Source organism: Meriones unguiculatus, chromosome 4 (assembly GCF_030254825.1).
Source record: "Meriones unguiculatus strain TT.TT164.6M chromosome 4, Bangor_MerUng_6.1, whole genome shotgun sequence".
NCBI lineage: Eukaryota > Metazoa > Chordata > Mammalia > Rodentia > Muridae > Meriones > Meriones unguiculatus.
Window position 1 is genome coordinate 137,900,342 of NC_083352.1, and position 23,097 is coordinate 137,923,438.

Sequence of the window (23,097 nt, forward strand, 5' to 3'; positions counted from 1 at the left end):
TTGCAAATGAGACAGAAATTATATGTGAGATTCTGGGCTCAAAAGAAAACAGAGTGTTGGGGGAGCTTTAACAGCATAGGTATTCCTTTAAGAGTGGCAGCCTATGGCTTGGCCTCTGCCAGAGACTGTTGGGTGGTGGCCTGATGAATGGAGGTCTTCTCTCCATGACACGGAGGAAGCAGCTTTAAACACACATTTATTTTTATTTAGAACTGTTTTTAAAGAAAAGTCATTTTCCAAATCTTGCCTTCCTTTTTCCTGTTACCAAACACGGAATTTAGAGGCATTTGAATGTTTTACATAAGGCTGTGCTTAATTCAAGTTAAAGCTCTCTTCAAAGCTACACTGCCCAGGAAAAGTAAGGAGTAATTAATGGTTGTGGTCAGAATCATAGATAATTTGCATGGAAGTGGGTTATTTTTACAAAAATAAAGAACATTGTTATTTCATTTAATTAATAACACCCTTCTCTGACATAAAATAAAATTCTTTTTATGAGACAAACATTAGAGTATTGATACTAGTTGGGTTTAAAAATCATGTTGCCTATTTTTTGTAGTGACTGGACATTTAATGAGCAGCTTTTCTTAAACACTCCGTGCACATAGTCTAGTGCAATAAAACATATTTAACCTGGCATGGAATTGACTCATGCACATAACTCTCACCCTAATGAATTAGATTCTTTTATGTAGAGAGGCTACTTTTTCTAACAACAGTTAAATACTGTTATAAAATTTATCCTTGAGGAAGTATAGGCTGTTTTATAGTTTTAATATCTTTCTAAAGATTTATTATTAGTTTGGGAAAAATAATAATTGTCTATGGAGAAAACAGGCAGCACTGCAACTGTGTGTTCAGAACTAGGGCCGCCGTTGAGGAACCATTAAGTCAGTGTGTGCCTCTGGAGGTAGATGGCATGAACTCAGTGACAGGGACACAGACTAATATGTGCATGTTGGGAAGAAAGTAAAGAGGGATGGTACTATAAACACCTGTCAAATGCCATGAAAGGGCCTTGGAAGTGTTCCAGATTGAATACTACAAAAGATATGTTACTGGTAAATGTTTTAACACACCTTAAAATGGCTTCTGTATATAAGACCAAAATGCTGTAATTCATTTTAGGTCAGTTTCCAAAATGGAAATGTGGGTAGCAAAAAGAGTTGTGTTGTTTTTAAATTCACTAACATTGTTTTTTTGTCGTGTGGTTAATAGGGAAATACCCCTATCTTAAATTCACTAACATTGTTTTGTGTGGTGTGGTTAATTGGAAATACCCTTATCTTTAGTCAGTTCACACAGAAGTATCTGGGCAGGTAGGGACCTGTAGATATAATCTTGGTCTTTGAGAAAAGTATTACATGAACAGATGTGTGGATGGTAAATTACCAAGTAAATGGAACAAAATGATTACAACAGGTAAACCTTGGGAGGTGTTTCATGATAAACTACTCTATAATTTTAAAGTTATTTTAAGGTAAAATGCCTCAAATATATCACTTAAATATAACCCAGATCCGATCGTTTGTTAGCTTAGTTGTATAGCTCGAAAGTATTAGCCTTGGCTTATAACCAGTTCTACGTTGGGTGGATGGTTACTCTCCTCCATCCTGCTGCCTTCTCTTGTTTTCTGGCTGGAGCTCTGAGCAGTGAGGCTTTGTCACTGTTGATAAGCCTCACGTTAGGATGTCTTCTGGAATATTACCTGGCCTTTTTGGCTTTAAACTTTTAGCTACTTAGGAAATATTTACTTGTAATATCCTCTGCCCTGTGTGTCAAACTGTGTTCGTGTTTTGACAGACATTGCTTGTGTCATTATTTTCCTTGGATTAGGCAGACATTTCTTGAATATGACCCCATAAGCACACACAATAAAAAAGAAAATAAATTATCATCAATATTAAAACCTTTACTGCGAAGGTATTATAAAAAAAATAGTGAAAAAACAGTCCACAGACTAGGAAAACGTGTTTACTATCAATGCCATAGATGAGGGGCTTGTATCAGTTCAGGATACCTTTTTAATTTCTGTAACTTAATAAGATATAAATAAACATTTCTCCAATGAAGATATACAACCTGCAAGTAAGTATATGGAAATGTGCTTACTGTCAGTATTCATTAGGGAACTGCAAATCAAAACCACAGTTGACTCGCATGCATTTACCATCCAACATTATGTTCATAAAAAGAAGAGTGACAGGCATCCATTGCGACTTTCATATGCTGTGGGTAGTAGTGCAGAAGTGTTCTGCCCCTCTTGGAAAAGCAGCATGGTAGGCTCTCAGAAAGTGTAACAAAATTGCCACACTCCCGGCAGGTCCCTTCCCAGGTACACTGAAGGGAAATTAAGGTGTTTGTAGTAGCAGCATTCATATTCAAACAGTAGGGACAGCTTGATGCCCCTCAGCTGATGGATAGGCAAGTGTGTTGAATTCATGCAAGGAACTTTTTAAACCACATAAAGCATGAAGTTGTGCAACAGTTAGCTCCGATGACTCTTGGAAACGTGATGCGAGGTCCAAGAAGCCGATGAAAAGGACCCGACATTGCATGTTTTCGTCTGCATTAAGTGTCTGGAATTGGAAACATATAGAAGCAAATGGAAGAGAGCAGTGGTTTCGAGGGCCAAGCGGAGGGAAGAGGGTACGGGACGTCTTTTCAAGGGTGTGAAAACGTTCTAGGATTAGCGTTGTCCAGCTTTATGAGTACCCTGCAAACCACCGCCTGGACACTTATTTAAAATAGTGCACTTTATGGGGTATGTGTCTTTCCATAAAGCCACAAAATATCAGCCACTGTAATTACTGCAAAATAAAGGGAGAGAAGTAGATGTTCATTCTGATACCACACAACCCGTTCAGCTTGCAGTCATTATAACCCACTCAAAATATCGGATACTGGGAGACCTTCCATGGATTTAAAGAAAAAAAGAAAGAAAGAAAAAGAGAACCTGCCAAAACCCTATAGGTAAAAATCCTAACAATCAGTGAGCCTTGGAACACCTTTTAATGCTAGGAATACACAGAATGAAGGTCCGCTTTCATCACTCTCGTTACTTCTGTATTTCCCTGGAAATCCCCCTCAGTACAGTGTACAGTGAAGAAAAAGAAATCAGAGACAGAAGTTGGGAAACAATTCTTAAAACCTGTGTTTTCACATGATCTGGAATGAATAACAAATGTTCCAGAACTGTCCTGTTAAAACTATAAAACCTACCTCTGATGAATCTGAATGAGAAATATGTTGTAGGTGTGTAGATTTTTAGTATGTTTATCCTATATTATAATGGCTAATAGCTGCTTATAAGTGAGTGTATACCATGTGTGTCTTTATGGTTCTCGGTTACCTCACTCAGGATGATCTCTTCTAGTTCCATCAATTTGCCTGCAAATTTCATGATTTCCTTCTTTTTAATAGCTGAATAGTATTCCAATGTGTAAATTGCCACAATTTCTGTATCCATTCCTCAATTGATGGACATCTGGGTTGTTTCTAGATGCTGGCTATTACAAATAAAGCTGCTAAACACTTTGGACCCTAGAGAGGATCTTAAATATTATTCAGAATGGCAAACAGTATAGACACCAGAAATGGTGGAAGAGAGTGAACGGGCCAGAGCCTACCATAGATGACCTCTGAAAGACTCTACCCAACAAGGGATCAAAGCAGATGCTGAGACTCATAGCCAAACTTTGGGCAGAGCACAGGGAATCTTATGGAAGAAGGGGGAGATAGAAAGACCTGGAGGGGACAGGAGCTCCACAAGGAGAGCAACAGAACCAAAAAATCTGGGCCCAGGGGGTCTTGCAAAGACTGATACTTCCACCAAGGACCGTGGAGAGGACCTAGACTCCTGCTCAGATATAGCCAGTTGGCAGCTCAGTCTCCATGTGGGTTTCCAAGTAAAGGGAGCAGGTTCTACCTGTCTTAAACTAGATTGTCTGCACTTTGATCACTTCCCTATGGCAATGCGGCTTTGCCAGGCCACAGAGGAAGAGGATCCAGCCAGTCTTGATGAGACTTGATAAGCTATGGACAGATGGCAGAGGAGAAGAACAACTCCCCCTTTCAGTGGATTAGGGGAAAGGAATAGGGGAGTTGAGAGAGGAAGGGTGGGACCTCCCCCTGTGTGGGGAGCAGCCTTACTAGGCCACAGAGGAAGACAGTGCAGCCACTCCTGATGAGACCTGATAGGGTAGGATCAGAGGGAAGGGGAGGAGGACCTTTCCTATCAGTGGACTGGGAGAGAGACACAGGTAGGGAAGAGAGAGGGAAGGTGGGATTGGGAGGGGAGAAGGGGAGAGCTACAGGGAGGATACAAAGTGAATAAAGTGTGATTAATAAAAAAGAATAAATTGTAAAATAAATAAATAAAATAAAATAGAGAAATACATCGTATTCTTGAATTGAAAATGAAATAATGTTAACCATTCTTTCCAAATTTATTTGTAGATTTAAAGCAGCTGAAACAAAAGTTCTAATAGTTTTTGTTGTTGTTTTATTTTGTCTTTTTAAAGTAAGAAAGTGATAATGTAGTTTAAAATTTGGTCTGGCAGCTCCATACCCACTGTATCTGGTCAACACAAATTGGACTCAATAGGTTATTTAAAAAAAAAAAAAAAAAAAAAGGGTTGGGAGCAGGGAATGAAAAACTAGGGGTAAATGTTATCAAAGTACATTGTATATACATATGATATTCTCGGAGAATTACCAAACTATTATATTAAGAAGACGTCAGTTCGATTTTATGAAAATTTTATTGGGATTCTCATTTGCTCTTACGTGAACATTTCCATAAACCACAAGAGGCCAAAGCCACACAAGTGCCCTGTTGTGTTTGGGGAGCATTATTTTGAGACAGTCAGTACTACTGCTGGCCCTTGCAGTCTTTGCTCCTCTGTCTTGCACAGTGATCCCTGCGCTTTAGGGGACAGTGTAATATAACATCCATTTGGGAATGAGACTCTTCAGTCTTTCAGTCCCTGCGTGCGGACCAGTTGTGATTCTGTATTCACCACTGTTTATTGCAAAAAGAAGTTTCTCCCATGAGTATTGAGAGATACGCTAGTCTTTGGGATAAGGTAGGTGTTAGGGATACCAAGCCGTAGATTCTCTGTTGAATTAGTGGAGACCTGAGTTACTTCTTGTGGACTGGGCCTTCAGTTTAACCAGAGTGCTGGATAACTCCCATAACATTGCTGCCACTGTTGCAACAACATGCACAGCAGGCCAGGGCATTGCCCCTGGGGTTCACAGCGGGGCAAGATTACTTCCGGTTTTATTCCCCCTATAGCCTGGATAGCACCGTCTACCTCTGTGGAGCATGTCAGTAGTGATGCCTCCTGGTTGATAGCAGTTGGGGTCCTGTAATGTTCTGGGGCTGCTGGCAATAAGCTGGATGCTTGGGGAATCTGGAAGAGTCACCTATAGCCGGCTGTGTGCCCATGTTACAGGACAACATTGTAGAAACAGTTTTAGATGTGTGTGTATGCTATGTGTATATAGTCTGAGGATGCCGAACATGTTCAAACATCTTCCTCAAATGTTTCTTCTTTTTTCTTTTGAGGGCCACTCCTTGGGTTCATAGCCCATTTTTAAAAATTGGATTGTTTGATGTTTTGTTTTTGTTTTTAGCTGTCAGTACAGTCTAGACACCAACCCTCTGTCAGATACATAACTGGTAAAGACTTTCTTTCCATTCTGTAGGCTGCCTCCATACTTAAATCCTTAAACAATTTTAAAACACTGCCCAAAAAAACAAATGAGAACTTGGAGATTCAATACCACAACAAAATATTATTTCTAAAATGAGAAAAATACTATAGATAATTCATGTATTCCTACCATATGCTTTGGTCATCATCTTCCAAACTTATTTATGAATTTTGTAATGTTTCATCATAGATTAAAATTTTTAAATGTTTTCTCTTTACTTTTTCAAGCTTTACCAGTATCCAGTTTTTGTAGTAATTTTTTCTTCCTTGAGCCTTTATCACACATGTGTACAATCAAATAAAATTAGAGCTAAACCTCTTCCCTCTCTAGTTCCCACGCAGCTCCCTAGATCCTCCCCAACTTCATGTCCTTTTTCATTCTCCACCTTATCACCTGTCCCTGTCTTTTCCTCCCCCTCAGTCTGCACAGCTCCGTGGGCGGTAATGAAAGCAGGCTGTGAGGAGGATGGTACTGACTGCTCTGTGTCCCATAGCCAGTGTGAGGGGTCTTCAGCAGCCGTCCCCCACAGCACTTGCGGACGGTGGTGCAGTGGCGGTTAGCCTGTGTCTGTCTTAGAACTGGTAGGAGGTAGCTGATGCTTCGTACTATTTTTGTTTTGTTTTTTCTCAGTAACGTATGTTTTCTGGAACTGGCATTGTTCACTTACAGAAAACTACTAAAACATATATTTTCTAGTAAACTGACATAGATTTCCACTATTTGTTTCAACCTGTTTAGGAATGGAAAGAATTTTTGAGGCAGAAGTTTTGACTTACGTAAATGGTTTTTCTGAAATTGGATGAGAATCAATAAAATAATAACCTCATGTATTCTTAATTCTCTAACCTTTTAAAAACATGATTATTTAGTATATAATTAATATAAGTATTTCCTGCTGTTAAAAATAAAAATACAGTAAATGACTTTGCTATTGAGACAAGGGAACTTACATTCAGAAATTTTATTTAAAGATCACAAAGAATATAGAATACGAAACTGAATTTAAAATGATAGTTTATTCTGTTTGAGGGTTCGTTGTGTTTTGTTCCTTTTTATTTATTCTTTAGTATCGATAGTGATTGCATAGACAAATCTTTTCCTTCCTGTGTGGTAGGGCCTGGGCAGAGCCTTAGACATGCGTGGCAGGTCCTCTGCCACCAAGCTCTGGTACCCAGCCTCATAAATCCTGGGTGCCATTAATTTTCTCTGACCTCATAAAATCGTCCTAAATAGAGTTTACAAAACTTGAGTAAATCTTTCTTGTGCCAAGCATAAAGCCTCAGAAAGCTAAATAAATTCTCTTCTACATCGTAAAATTGGGGTGAAGCGTTACACTGTGTAACCAGGCTAGACACAAAAAAAGGTGCTTGGTGGGTTTTTCCTCTTATATGAAATACTGACAAAGTTTAGACAAGGATAGAAATCTAAAATGCTAAAACATGGGGCCTGAGGGAATTTTAGGACGATAGTAGAAATGTTCCACATATAAAGTTTTTGTTTATGTTTTGGTTTTATGGGTATACAAGCTATTAGACGTCTTTTAATCCTTTACTTACCATCTGTGCATTTTTTGACATGTAAATTATACCTCTGTGTTTTGAAAATCTGAATAAATAGAAATACTATATGAAAAATGACACTTGAGTTAGACTTGGATTTCTATGTGAGCCCATGTTTATAATGTAGGGCAGGTTACCAACGTGATCCCTAACTTCTTTCTATTTATCTGTCTGTCTGTCTATCTATCTATCTATCTATCTATCTATCTATCTATCTATCTATCTATCTATCCATCCATTCTGAGCCTCACTAGATAGCCTAAGTGGCTGGCTTAGATCTCATTATCATCTTGCTTTGGTCTCCTTGGTCCGTGTGTGCCACTTTTCTGTACTTTCTAGAGAGTACTGCTTTTGGTTTTGAATTCATAAGCAAAATAAACAGATAAATAGTAAGTAGCTGATAGAAACTGCAAACATATAACAAAACATCATCAAATCAGAGCACTCAAAATACCCAGCAGGGATGACTGAGGTAGCTCGATTGAGAAAGCAAATAAAAGGTCAAAAGATAACGTTATTAAATCTTACAAACATCTAACACAAATAGACTGGTCAGCTGGAGCTCCTGAATAAGTGAATCTGAAATGTAACAGAGCATCCCCACCTGCAAGGCTTCCAGATAAAAGATCAAGTAGGGTAGACAGTATGGTCAGATTGGGCATTCACAAATATCCAGTAGAAACCAACTGAGGAAACCCTGAAATAATGTAATACTGGGATTTCTACTCAAAAGACCAAACAAGACAGAGCAGACTTCTGCATGAGCCTCTGCTTTTCCTTTTCTATATGTGCATTTTTGCATCATGAGATGAACAGCAGTAATCACTGTTGGGACAGTTGATCTTCTAGGTATTCTCAAGAAGGCAGTGTTTTTAGTATCATAAACAGTTTGTTGATTTCTCTCTTCCTCCTAGAGACAGGAGACCAGTGTGACTCAGAACAAGGGTTTTAGAGGACTCTCAAAGTGAGCAAGCTTGGATCTGTAGTAGGAGGCCCAACCCTGCTTTCAGAGCCAGCTTCTCAGTGGTCGTAGACAACACATGACAGTTCCCCGTATCAAGGACAGTATAGCCACCACACCCTGCTTCTCTGTCTCTTATTTTAAAGGGGGTGTACTTGTGGTGCTTTGCTAGCACTCTGAGAAGTAGGTAAAAAGTTCAAGTGTAACATGCACAATAGATATGACATTCCTTATGATGGTTGGAGTGGTGATGGTGGTACACGTGGTGGAGATGGTGGAGAATCGTGTAGAGCCATCACATGTTGCAGCTCCTGGGTCGCTTCTGCATTGTTAGCAGTTGACAGAGGTTTCACTTGCTTTGATGATCATTAGTTACACTTGAATTTTTACCCTGGTGGAAACAGTAGGTTGACCTTTAAACTATTACTAGCTTGTATATATAAATGAGCTAACAGGTAAATTCAGGGACTTCAGAACAAGGAAAGAGAGAAAAAAAATGCTTGTAGCAACAAGGCTAGATACCCATACCCCATAGTGTAGTTGAGACCAGTACACTGGTGATGGAGTGTTCTCTAGATGCTCTGGACAACCATAAGAGCACATTGACAGTGTCATGGCTTGCTTTTTTTTTTTTTTTTTCTTTTTGTTGTTGATGTTTTCTTTTTTAATGAATGATTCTGAAAGCCAGCAGGTAAAGGTACTTGCTACCAAGCCCCATGACATGAGTTCAGTTCCTGGCATCCACCTGATGAAAGAAGAAAAACACGTCTGCAAGTTGTCTTCTGACCATCAGATGCACAGCACAGCACAGCACAGCATGTGTACTATCTAAGCAAAGTAAGAGCAAAAGATCCGCCTGGTTTTCCTGCCAAAGTCTCCTAATGAAGTAATGTTGAGGAAATGTACAGGAAAGTTTTCTCACTTGCTGTGAATGAATTTTCTCTTGGTGACTACAACACACAGTCCTCATGGGCTCTGCTGAGCACAGCTGGAGAGGCCTCTATGGGCTCTGCTAAGTGAATGTTTCCAGTTGCTAAAAAGAGCCTTTGGTCCCATGAGAGTGGCAGGTGTCATTAGTTAGCAAATTAATTTACTGAACAGTATGAGTGCTAATTGTGTTTATTTTGTCACACTTTAGATGTAGAATTGTCTAATTATAAGTTGGACTTAGGGTAGGCCAGACCTGAATGTAGCTTAATGATGCAGTCCTGATAGAGCCCAACAACTGAAGACATCTCAGGATGGTAGGCTAGGTGCAATCCAAAGCTATGAACTAAGAAAACACTCCAGACGACTGGATTGTCAACTGTGCCTATAGACTACAAGGAAAGGGGACTATGGATTGACTTTGCCTGTATTTTTTAAATTGGCTCAGATTTTAAAATACAGAAAAAGGATTTTTGTTTTTGTTTTTGTTTTTCCTCGTGGTCTTCAGGCTTCCAAGTCCCTTTGGCTCTATTTAGGAAGTGCTTCAGACAGATAAAAGAAGATTGTAAAATTCAGAACATAAAATACAAGAAGAACTTTCCCCTTCTTCATGTTAATTTCTAAATGTAGTTGTTAGTTTTATTTTTTTTTACCTAATTACTAATTTTATTTTTTGCCTAATCTCCAAATGACCCATCTGAAATTTCTCTAAAGCAGTAAGTACAATAACCACAAAAGGAGAATTCACTGTGTTGGCAAGAGCATGAATCTTAGAATATGAAACACTTGTTCACATAAACCCCATTTTCATCTTGGTGTATGTTACATCTGTGAAAGGTACATGGCTACTGCGTGAACTTAGAGAAACCAATATTTTGGTTACAACAGCATGAAAAAATGAAAACCTTAATTTCTTTACCTTTACATAGTTGCATACTTACTGTCACAACTGAAAACTTTTTTACTTTCTAGTACTCAAATTTTGGATAAATATCTGCTACTTTCCTACAGGACATGTTAACCACAACAAGTAAATGAGACAAGCATACCTCCGAGTGATTAACTTTATTATCCACATGAAGGAATATTCTGTAACTGTTTGCTCTGAACTGTTTGCCCTTGCTGGAGGGCTCAGGAAGTAAATAAAATGGAAGGTTCTGAAACTAAGATTCATCAGAATCCTGGCCAAGAGACATGATATTCTCTGTATTACTTGATTTAACCAGGAGACTTTACTCTTCATTGTTCCCCCGGGGGGGGGGGAGGTTTTATTTCATTTTGTCTTGTATTCAGAAATTTTATTTCATTACTTAATTCTACCTTCATATCTTGGCTTGTTTTCATTATTTCATTGAACTCTTTGTATGTTCATAATCTTCATTCAGAGATTTGTTCATATCCTTTTTTTGAGTTCCTGGAACATGTTGTAATTGCTCTTTTAAAATCCTGTCCTTTGCATTGGCTAACTCGCATTTCTCAGAGAATACCACAGTGGGATGCTAACTTCTGTAGGAGAGGCGCTGTCGTGGTTATTCCTGTTTAGTTTGGTGATGGACACTGGTGCCTGGAGTTAGGTTCTGATCATGGCTTTTGGTTTGTTGTGTGGTCTTCCCTTGCTAAGTTGTTGTTTGGATTCTTATTTGCTCTTACCCCAGTATGTCAGGTTGTGATCTCGCTGACTGGTGCTTGGGTGGTTCTCAGTCTTGAATAGGGTATGAGCAGCGTTCTGAGCTCTCCCAGGAATAAGTGTAGCTTTCGAGTCTAGGAATTAACCTGCCGTAGGCTTAGAATATAAGAATTCTCTATGCTGATCTTGAGAAGTCTGAAGAGAGTTCGTCAGGCTCTGCTGGTGGTCCTTGGGTAGCAAGCTCTGGGGTTTAGAGTCTTGCTGCACCTAATTGGAGTGTTTTGGTACTGCAGGACTCGAGAGAGAACTCTTTCTGGTCGGAGTGCAGGAGTATTGTCAGATAGGCAGGCAGCGATAGCTTCCGGCTGGACTCCACTGTAGTTCTGGTGCTGGCTGGTGGAGGGGGTGACTGATAAGCAGAGAAATGGACTGGAACACCTTTTAATTTTGGTATTATCCACTTAAAAATACAGTTTGTAACTGAAGGAAGGAAGGAGACTAGGAGGGAGGTGGAGGAGGAAGGACCAAGGCGAAGGAACTGGAATGGTGTGGGCACAGTCAAAGTGCATGTTATATTTGAAAGAAGTTAACTTTAAGAAACCAAACACAGGCTGGAGAGATGGCTCAGAGGTTAAGAACACTCGCTGTTCTTCCGAAGGTCTTGAGTTCAATTCCCAGCAACCACATGTTGGCTCAGAACCATCTACAGTAAGATCTGTTGTGCTGGCAGAATGTTGTATGAATAATAAATAAATCTTAAAAAAAAAAAGAAAGAAACCAAACACTATGTACAGTGAATACATACCACTAAAAGGGGACTTTTAAAAAGGAAACAACTGACAACATGAAGAATGTAAAATGTTTTATCAGGGAATATTTGTTGTGCTTGTAGAGTCATCATGTGTAGGTACTTACGTCCTGTATATATGTGGCTGTGCATAGAACAGCATGTTAGTCCATGATCATTTAAAGAGGATGGTGGTTCCATCCTATGAAATTTTAGTAGAGCTGTAAGAAAACATGTTTCTTTCTCTTTTAGAAGTCTCAAGTAAGATTATCCATTCTGTTAATTTTAGTGATTAACATTCCTTTATGATAACTAAATACTCTTATGTGCCGCTTGTAAGGCAATGCTAGAAATTGAAGAGTGGGCCTTTTCATATGGACAGATTGAGACATTTGGACATGGTTGAGCTCTTCCCTTTGCTTACATTCCTTTCAAATACTGCTGGATGTAATAAGTGGTAGGTACTCACAGTTTACTTTATGCCCTCGAGCTGTCATCACTAGGCTGTGTATGTTTGGACTGTACTGTCTGTACAGTATTGATGGAATAAAACTCCAATTAGGATGAAGATTATATTAACACTTTGTTAGGGGATACTCAGAGAGCTTTGAAACACCTTTTACTTAACTTAAAAATAAATAATATCACTTTTAAATTTCTCTTAAGAAAACAAAATATAGTAGTTCTCAAATTTCTTCCATTGATGGTTCGTATGAATATTAAATTTGAAATTAGAACCACACTGCTCCTTTAAAAATATTTATGATTCATGTCTTAAGGACAAAAAGGAAAGTCATTGGTAAGAGTATTTTTTATAGTTAAATTGTAATAAGCCCCAGACTCTGAGTAAAACATCACAAATTCCTACAACTTTGCAAAAGTCCGTGGTCAGACAGCTTGGTAGCCTCACTCTAGAGGGTGAAGACTTTTGGTATAGCAAGTTACTAGATTTAACAAGTAATATTTTAACTAAGAAAGCCTTATTTGGGGAAAAATATTATTTGTTAGTTTCACCATCAAAGATGACAAAAAATGCATGTTTATTTACATTGAGCTAGCTAATGTAGACTGTTAGGGATTTGTTGCAGTAGCTAGCTTTGACAGACTGGGAGGAAGCTTTAATTGTTTTTCTTCGGGACTTTTGCTAAGAAGATGGACAGAAAACCAAGTAGTAAGTTTGAGGACTTTCCCTGATGTTCCCTTCTTTGGAGTACCTGCTGGGATCCAACAAGTCAGCTTTCCACACAGAAGACCATAACTGGCATCACAAATTTCACCTACAGAAATCCTCAGGATGTCAAGACCTCCCCACAAAGGTTTTTGAAAAGGGATATTTGGTTGCTACCTTCACTGTGAAAATGATGAGCTGTATCCTCCCATCTGTAAACCCCAAAGGAATCTCCAGTGTCTCTGCAAGGGTTGGATTAATTGTACCTTAATCCATAGGGTGGGCTTTCCTCTTAGCATACTTCCTGTTACCCTCGCCAAAGAGCTGCGTCTGAGATATCAAGTCCCTTACTAAGGAGTCAGGTGCAGAGGGGTGCAGCCAAGATCTAGACCACAGTCTGTGGGCTCCCAAGCTCATGCTTTGAACCACGTAGTTATTGTAGGTCACTAAGCTAGAGGTTTGCCTTTGTGAATTTCAGCTTAAAATACTTTAAAAGGAGAAGAAAAACTGAGGAAGAGCACCAAAGAGAATGACTACAGACAGAAAGGAAGAAGCCTGAGTCCTGGGCCATTCACATTTATGTACTGGGAAATGAAGAGCTAGCAAAGACCTCTGAGATGTGGGCAGTGCCAGAAAACAGAGAAAAGTGAGGTTCAGAGAGAAGAGAGGTCACTGCTGTTGGGGATATTTCAGTTCACCCCCGTCCATGCTGAGGGATAGAGGAAGGACTAGTCTAAGGACCCTTAGATGACATCTACTAGACTGAATTATTATTTGTATTGCAATGTTCAACATGAACTCAGAAGGGTGCTGTCAGTCCTGATCCTGAGTGAGTCCTGGTACTGCAGAGAGGCTGTCCATCCATATTGAGGATTCACCGATGTAGCAGTGCAATAAACACTCAACCCCGATTTGTTTCTGCCCAGCTGTGCTTCTGTGGAATATTTACACTATATGCTGATTTTTAAATTTTAATGTTGCTTTTAAATTTTGTTCCTCTTTAAATATTTGGGGGAAAGGATTAGAGTGTTTTAAAAATCAGAACAAAGGGCCAGTGAGATGGCTCAGCACTTGCCACTAAGCTTTATGACATAAGTTTGATTCCCAAGGACTCATGTGGTAATAGGAGAGAATCAGCTTGTGCAACTTGTCCTCTGAACTGCACATTCACATGTCACATGCATGAGTGCTCTCTCTCTCTCTCACACACACACACACACTAAATAAATGTAATACAAGTATTAATCAGAACAAGGACTATAAAAGGGCTCAAGGTTCTAGCCCTTGCCATTAACATGCCATGAGGAGTAAATCTCCACATAGCCTGTGCGGTATCCCCACTGATGGTCTCCTGTCTGTCCTGCTTGAGGCAGGAGAAGCTTTGTTCCTCTATGGCAGTGCAAGTCCGCAATCCAGGATAGACTGACGAGCCCGGCCTCCTGCCTACATTAGATATTGATGCTGCCAGTGGCGGCAGGTCTGGAGATTGATTTTAGAGTGTTACTTCCTAAGGAAAATGGGGAACAAACGTCTAGAATGAATTGTGGTTTTCATGAGTTCTTAATGAAGCTAATAATTTAGGACATGGATTCAAAGATACTGATGTAAAACATACAGATTTAGATATATGGGATTTAAAAATTGTTTTAAATAGCGTTTACAAGAATATTCTAATGTATATCAGAATCAAAAAGGAGTTTCAATATTGTTGAGTCAATTTTTAAGAAGAAACTTTTTTTTTAACCTATAGAATGTTGAATGTCAGCAGTGGCTCATACCTAGTTCTCTGAGTCTTAGAATCACTCTAAGCTTAGTTAAAATGTGTGGCAGTAGCTCTTCAAACAAGCAATATTGCAGTCTGAAAAACTTTTTGGGATAGGCTGCTTTAGTGAAAGGTGTGTCTCTAACAGAGCTAGATTTAGAACCCTTTGGCTAGGGCATTGTGGGAGTAAAAAGGCCTAAATTTGGAGTCCAGACACATTCATTTATGACTCAATTTTTCCACTTCCCCTCTGACCATAAGCAAACCACAACATCATTCTGTCTTGCTCATTTCTCTATTTTTTTCTTGGGGGAAAAAAGGTATAGTATACATCTTTCTACCAGTAGTGGTATTTTGAGAGTTCACTGATTCAGAGCACTCTGGATACTACAATATTATGTAATTATAGGGATCTCTTATTTCTAGTAAGATTTCACAAGGTGCTGGTTTCTATATCCTATAAAGGTAAATTGCCCTGGAGCAAGGTGCCAAATGTGCTTCATCGGTCTGTCCCCTATTAAGAGTATAGAGTAAATATTTGCTAAATGGTGGAGAGTTCCTTTTTTTTTTTTTTTATCACCTTTAACAAAGGCTGTATTCATGATAAATCTCCTTGTGAGTGGCAGGGAAATAGCTTGCTGTAGAGTTTGCCACAGTTTGTGGGATGCCTCACAGGGCCTTCAAGTGAAATCCAGGAGGGAATTCCTGTGCTTGTTGCCTCTAATCTAAGTGTGGTGTCAGCAGGCATGTTAAGAGAAGAAGCCAGAGCAGATGGGGGCTGGGCCGGCATGCTGTTCTCATCAGGCAGCATTTTCATCTTCCTTTAAGAGTCTGTGGACATGGTTTTATATGTGAGAACAATAGAACGTTTTACCCTTTCTGTAGCCTTGTTTCAGTGCTAACAATGAAATTTACTGTAGTGCTTTCTTTTTGTTTTGTCCACATTTGCCAATATATCTTTTGTGCTGTGGATATTTTGCATGTGGGAAATGAGGTAGGGAGGACATGCAGCAATGACTAACACATGGCATCAATTCCTCATTTTGTTGGTGTTTCTGATTTGTTAAGTTCAACTTAGGAATAATGTCTTCAGATTGCTCTGGCCTATTTTTATGTTTTACTTTTACTTTAAGACAATGATAGAATTTTATATTCATTAACAGGATAAATAAAAGGCAAATGAAGTTATTTAATGTCTTATGGTGTTAAAACCCTGGGTTCTGAGGCTGGAGAGATAACCAGTGATTACAAACACTGGTTGTTCTTCCAGAGAACCCTACTTCAATTCCCAGCACTCTCCTGGCAGCTCATGGCCATCTAAAACTTCAGTCCCCTCTTCTGACTTATGTGGGCATCAGGCATGTACATGGTACGTAGACATACATGCAGACAAAATAAAATAAGAAGAACTAAGTGTTGGAGAGATCATCACTCAGTCCTCATTTTCCATTGCTTAGTGTCTGTTACATAGGTTCTGTGTCAATGAGTGAATACCTTCATCTTTCACCCTTGTGATATGGGCTTTATTCTGTAAGCTAGGCACACCATTTTAGACCATAGTAAGAAGGTTCATGTGCAGTTGTCAGCTACTAGAGTACATCTGCCTTCATGATGAGGGCTGATGTCCAAACTATTTTTAGTTAACTACATTCCGAGGTTTAACACCGCACACAAAGAATGTTCAGAATATACTTATTCACAAGTCGTGTCTCCTTGAAAGACAGCTCTTGAAAGAGACAGGCAGGGACTTCTGGGAAACCAGTGAGGGCGGTAGTCTCTTGATTCAATTCATTAAGAGACAGGGAGAAGAAGGAAAGCCCACAACAGAGGCATGCTAGCAGAAGCTAGCCAGACGCTCCTTCCCCAAGCCCTGCTCACTGCAGTTGCTTTTTAAATGTCTATCATGTTTATGCCCACAAAAGAATACTGAGAGTACTGTCCCTGGGTCAAGTGTGGATTAACTGTGTTGGGCCTGGAGACATGTCTTAACAGGTACAGGCACTTGTCACACAAGACTGGTAACCTGAGTTCAAGCCTGAGAACCCATGCTCAGATGGAGGAGGAGGCTGAGTAGAGAAGCTGCCTCCGACCTCCATGTGTGCCGTGGCTCACCCTCCCTGCACCAGGGTGGTTTTTTATTGTTGTTGTTGTTGTTTTTAGGTTTGTTTGTTTGGTTGGTTGCTTGGTTTTTGTTATTGTTGTTGTTTGTTTTTTGTCTTTTCAAGACGTGGTTTAATCTATGTAGCCTTGGCTGTCCTTGAACTCACTTTGTAGACTAGGCTAGCCTCAAACTCAGAGATCATCTTGCCTCCGCCTCCTCGAGTGCTGGGTGTACAGATGTGCACATCTGGCACAGTCAGTACTTATTATTGTAAAAAGTTGACTATGTTAAGGATGCAAAGTGTGTTCAGCCCATAGTACAGTCCCTTCAAACCGAATCCACACTGCCCAAGGAACAGAGGGAAAACACAGAAGAGAGGCTTGTGTTTCTGTGAGTCATCGTTCTATGAACACAGATTATTCCAGGTTATACTGTGAAAGCCTATGTGGCACTATCATTACATGAAAAACTAGAAGTCCTCAGATGCAGCAGTTTAAAAATACAGTCACTTTAACAAGACACGGCAAAATGGTAGAGGAAGGGAGTATCTTTCTCTGCAGAGGGAAGTGGTAATGAGAAAGTGAGCTAGAGCCCTGCTTTCCAGAAGGAAAACACACATGCAAGCAAGTTCTTCTCAGTGTTTTTCACGTTTCTCCTGCTGTTGAAGTCATCGGAATTTTACAAAAGTAACAGGCCAACGGATATACATACATACAGCCTCCACTTGGCCATGACTTTGGTTGCTCATGCCTCTAGTTCCCTCTGCAACAGATAGGTCCAGAAGAGGACAACTGTGCAAAAAAGGGATGGATGAAGCCAGATGATACCATTTCTGTATTTGATACCAATCTAAGGAAATGTATGTACTTTCATTTTTATTGAGAGCCCACAACTTCAGTATCATTGTTATTTCATTTACATAACATCCAGAAGACCAAACCCCAGAATGGCAAGACCAGTGAGCGAAGTATTTCTGAGGGATCATTTTTATTGTGTCTGCCTAGGTAAGTTTTCTAACTCCACCACAGTAGGGTAATGACTTAATTTCACCCTGTGACTACCATGGAGGATCTCAAGTCTAAAAGTAGAAACATGGTTGTGTGTGGAGAGGCAGAGGATCAAAATATAATGACTAAATAAAGGCTTTGTGACTTTTAAAATTAAATCATGTGTTTGTAGCTTTCCTGGCAGCTACAGGAGAACAGGCACCAAGGTGTTTTTAAAAGATTTTTAAAAATGGATGAGCGATGGGACGTGCTTAGGCTCACTTTAGATTTGGCATCAAGTAATTAATTTTTTGATATCACTCTGGATTCTCAGTGCTGAATGTATTTGGACTTTTAAGGAGCTAAAGCCCTGCGTGTGTCAGTTAACTCATGTACACATTATAGTGCTTCAGGCTTTTAGCAGCAAGGCTCTGTCCGCTGCTCAGAGCATCTGCAAAAGACGCTAAAGCTGTGGAGTCACTGGGCTCCATTGCAGGGCTGCTGTTTGCATCTCGAGTTCCAGAGAGTCAGCTTTCAACAGTGTTTACTGTTCTCCCAACTGGAGAGATTTAGTCCATATATTTTCTTTTTCTTTTTCTTTTTTTTTTTCAGTCTAAAAAGAATTGTTGCTGTGGGGGAAAGTAGCTTGATTATTGACTTCTTAGCTAACCTGTTCAGTCACATCAGTCCACACACCTGAGATCCTCTGTGTACATTAACAGCTGTGGAAGTTGTTTTCCACTCCCGTTCCCAGTGAGTGTGACCAAAAGGTGCTTCTTTGTCAGGTTTTCGAGTAAGTGTAGGGAATCCTGAGGTACTCAGAACACAACTGCCTTCAACTCGGTTTCAGTTAGACATGTGTAAAAGTGAGAAACCAGTCAAAATCAAGCGTTGCTGGGTGAGAAGTGGCAGATGGCTGCACAGAAGCAGGAGGGGTGCTTGGTTGGGCTGGTGACTGGAGGAGGGGCGCTCTTCTTCACCAGAGAGGCAGGGCACTGGCAAACACTGGCTGTGTGGTAAGGCGACCCTGATGCACGTGCCCGCTACATTAGGGTTAGCTCTCAGTGACAGCAGAACTGCTCTGTTCAAACAGCTGTGGTTTTCCTTGTGAAATGTCCAGTGCTTGTAGGACACACGAGTTTACATAGTGCCTAAAGGTGTGCAATAGGAAGCTTTCTGCTGGGCCTGGGAAATGGTTTCATCGTCGGAGTGCTTGCCACATAAATAAGAGGATTTGAGTTGAATCTTCAGCACTGTAAAAATATGGCTGCAGCTTCTCCCAGCTCTGGGGAGGGGGAAGAGAGAGGGCTCTTGGGGCCTGTCGGCCAGATAGTCTGCCCAGGCTGTCAGTTCCAGGTTCAGTGAAAGTCCCTGCCTCACAAAAGGCGGCCTTGCGAGAGCTGCAGGGAGACCCTGGCCTCACTTTCTGGCCTCCTTGTGTGCATGCACAGCTCCTGTTGGTTCCTAGTTAAGTTTTATGTTTTTAGTTGCTGCAGAATGGACGGAGGGTTTACACATGTGTATGTTCATTTGTTTTGTAGCCTACTTTTCTTGCCGACTCTAAGATTACAGTTTTGTGCCACCACACTTTTTATGTAGGCTTTGGGGGTGGGAGGGGCACATTTGTGCTGGTTTGAATAGGTTTGCCCCCCCCACAGACTCGTGTGTTTGAGTGTGTGGCCCATGGCTAGTGGCACTGTTAGGAGGGTGGCCTTGTTGGAGTGGGTGTGGCCTTCTTGGAGGAAGTTTGTCACTGTGTAGGCAGGTTCTGGGTCTCCTATGCTCAGGCTTCGCCCAGTGTGGAATCTGTTCTCTTCCTGGCTGCCTGCGCATCAGGGTGCCTCCAGCACCATATCTGCCTGCACACTGCCATGCTTTCTACCATGATGATAGTGGACTAAACCTCTGAAGAGGTAAGCCAGCCGCAATTAAATGTTTCCCATTATAAGAGTTGCCTTGGTCATGTATCTCTTCACAGAAGTGGAAACCCAAACTGCGACAACACTCATTGTAGAAAATACTCTGTTGGGAGCCTGAGAGGTTTAGACACACTGCCCTAAAAGATCCTTGGAAATGAGTTCTCATAGAACAACGATAAGACATGCAGCAGCTCCCACTGCTGTGTAAAGTAGCTCAGCTGATACAGTTTAACTGTGTGTTTGTAGCAGTTTACTCATGTGCTGTTACTGGCTTCAGGGCTTTCTGCTCCCACCCTCTTTTGACTGTCCTAAGTTTTCTTGACACTTTGTGGCTTAACCCAGCTGTCCCTGTGTTCTGCTGTCCTTCACTTTGGGTAAGGGTTGTAGCATTTCGGGGGCCTGAACTGGCCATGTATGCTTTTTGGAGCCGTAGGGTTAGAATTACATCAAATTTCACAGTGCCCACAGTAAGGTATTTGCTCTTCTACTTCAGGATCTTTATCTTGGTCAACAGGAAACCTTTTTCTGTAGAACTTCCCAGGATATTTTATCCCAACTCTTCTTGTTGGACTTAATCAGAGTAGGATGTCCACCCTCAAACTACAAACCAACAAGCTTGCTTTTCAGTCTAGATCAGTGCGTTCTTCGTTTTTTGTTTCATGGAAGAGTATCAGCCCTGTCCGAGGCTTGACCAACTTAACAAGATTCAGCTAACAACCTCATCCTATGGCCTTGGATTCACTTTGGTTTCATCCTTAGGAAACATTTATTTTTGAGAAAGAATTAGAGAGTGGCTGAAGATTATGCTGCTCCTTTGCCCTTCCTAGAAACTCCTGACATTTATTTGTCCCTGGATTCAGCCAGATCACGCCAAAGAGGAATTCCTGCTTAAGTTTTCCTGGCCCTGCGGATCAGTGTTTACTGTCTTTCTTGGGTTCCATCTGCCTTTCAGTGGTGCACAGCCCTCAGCCCACAGATCCTTACTATGTGGCACACAGATGTCTTCTCTTAGCCTTTTCAGTCAGGGACCTAGTTACAACAGTCCCCAGGAGAAATGCCACCCAGCTATAGTGCCAAGAATAGATGTTCTCACCTGAGCAGTTGATACACTGTGATCCTGTACAGCACACAAAATGGTCTAGACAACAAGGAATCCATGTAGCACAAAAGCCATGAGGCTGGGACAGATAGCCTCAATTTTGTGTTGTCAGCAAGCCTGTTTTCACTTTACTATATATAGTTTCACTGTTTTCTGGTTTTGTTTTTTATATGTCCTTATTTACTTTTGATTAAGTTTTTGTAAGCTACTTTAATTGCTGGAAAAAATAAAAATGACACTGAAAATCATTATTGTTATTGTTATTATTTTTTTTTTTTGAGAATTTTGAGGGTCAAAATTATACAGATGAGCTGTTTTAAGCATCTGGCGTGTGCCCTGTTCAGTTGTCATCAATCCATGCTTGTAAAATCAAAACTGTTGTGTGCTGTTGAGATGTTGGTGTCTTGTCACCTCGGCATCCCTACGAACTGGAGTTGTGCTGGTGTGTGGCACACACCCAGTGAACATCCTGAGCCATTGAACAAACAGGGCCTGCCATTCCTGAACGTCACGCCCATCACAGCCAGCAGACACTCAGAAGCAAAGTGAAGGCCTGGTGTTCCTGACTTCACAGTAGTCAGCCTTGGGGACTCTGCAGGCGCCTCTGACACTCTCCTTCTCTCTCTCTGCAGACTCACATTTCAAGACTCCCTCCTGGTGCTGTGGCCGGACAGTCGGTTGCAATCGAAGGTGGAGTTTGCCGCCTGGAGAGCCCCCTGAACTGACTCAAGGCTGAATGGGAAGTGTGTCAGAAGCCCCTCAGAACCTTACCTCTGGGCTATGTAATTGAAGTTGGGCGTTTTATCTTCCTTGTTGTGTAATTCTTATTGCAACCTCGGGCACTGCTTGGGACACAAGTGCTGCTATGCTTAGTGCTAGTTGACACTGAGTCTTTGCTGGGTGACTGGGAGCATGTGTGGGTATGTGTCTGTGTCCAGTGTGTGTGCTTGCTTCTCCCTGATGGGATAGAATCTCCTCAAGTGTAACCTATGAACAAGAATGATAATATCTTTTCTTTAAAAAATGTGTGCTTTAACTGTTTACAAGTAAAACCTAAAGTTGTGGAAAACTTTTATTTCATAAAGAGGTACCAGCTATGGTTGATACAATGTGTCTGAGCTGAAGAGTGGATCTGCTTGCTTAAAGGACTTGACCCTGATTGTGGTCCATTTAATAACAGTAATCAGTGATATTGTGTCAGGTTAGGTGGATGGTGTGGTAACGTAAACTGTTTTCTCACCCCTCACACAGGGCATATTTTCTTGAACAAAGAACGGTTTCCGTGAAACAGTCTAGCAGAGAATCAAAGTCAAAACCTTTTAAAGTAATGGTCTTATTGATAAAGTTTGTACTTCTTCCCTGAGGTATTTGAAGCTTAAGTATTGTATAGCTTTGCGCCGTGTGTACTATATTATGAAAGAATCTGTAAAGAGAGTGTTCAGTAATGCACAGTTTTAATTTGTGTATAATGGAATGTTATTTACAATGTAACACTGTAAATAAGAAATCAAAGTTTATGGGAAAATTCAATATTATCTTTGTTTCATGTTTAAATATATTTTTAAGATAAAGGTACAAAATAAAAGAAGCATATTACTGCGTATAGTGTATGGCTGCTAGTCTCAGACTGATCTTTTGAATCCTAGACTGGTAACTTGTGTCTTACTTTCTTTGCAGAAAACAACTTGCAGAATTATACCATTGCCCGTCTTGCTAGCCTTGCTTCATGGAGATATAGCTATCACTAACAAGATGGAAGGCGAACCTAAAGTGATTGAAGTCTCAGTATAGAAACACCTACAATTTTTCCATTGCAACTTGATAAAAATAACAAAGGGAGTGAGCAGGAACCCTTTGCTTTAAAAAGTTGTAGTGGCAGCCAAAAGCTCAGTGTGGTGGTTGATAAATTGCTCTAAATGTTATATTTAGGGATTCTGGAGCCACATAAGAAAACCCAGACTTTCCTTTTAATTTTTTTTAAATGTAAGAAGTAGTTATCAAGAAGATACTAAAGATAGACTCGCTCAAGGGGAGGAAGTTTCCCTGAAACATATAATCATGGCTCCGGGCGGTAACTGATAAAGCCTCAGATGAAATTATATACTTGACATGGATGTATGGCCAAATTATAAAGGAAAGACAACCAAAATGAAGAGGGTGTAAATATGAATGATTTGAGAGTTGCTGATTTATATTCCATGTACAGGCAATTAACATTTGTCTCGCTATGTTCTCGTAGACAGGATGGTGCCATAGTATCTGTTTCTCATTCTTAATGAGGCTGAGAACCTAAGAGATGGACTGGCTGCTGGTGAGCCTTTGGTTTCAAAAGCTTTCAAAGACCTATTACCTGGTGGTAGAGTGGTTTTTTTTGTTTTGTTTTGTTTTGGAGCTGGACTGGATCACATAAAACTATCAGGACATTTGGAATCTGAAAATCATCTGTCCTATTTCACCAAGAATGCCAGTTCTTTTATCTC

At 40.4% G+C, this 23,097-nt stretch overlaps 1 protein-coding gene across 11 annotated transcripts in view; it reads left to right on the forward strand.

The window, feature by feature from the left end:
* The window catches only part of Tasp1 (taspase 1), a 225,635-nt gene extending 203,408 nt beyond the window's left edge, over positions 1 to 22,227 (forward strand). For all 11 annotated transcript variants that reach the window (XM_060383183.1, XM_060383190.1, XM_060383184.1 and 8 more), the window contains one exon: positions 21,250 to 22,227. In XM_060383183.1, the coding sequence (XP_060239166.1) occupies positions 21,250 to 21,342 (93 nt within the window). In that variant the 3' untranslated portion in view covers positions 21,343 to 22,227. The remainder of the gene's footprint in view (positions 1 to 21,249) is intronic.
* Positions 22,228 to 23,097: the final 870 nt, after the last annotated feature.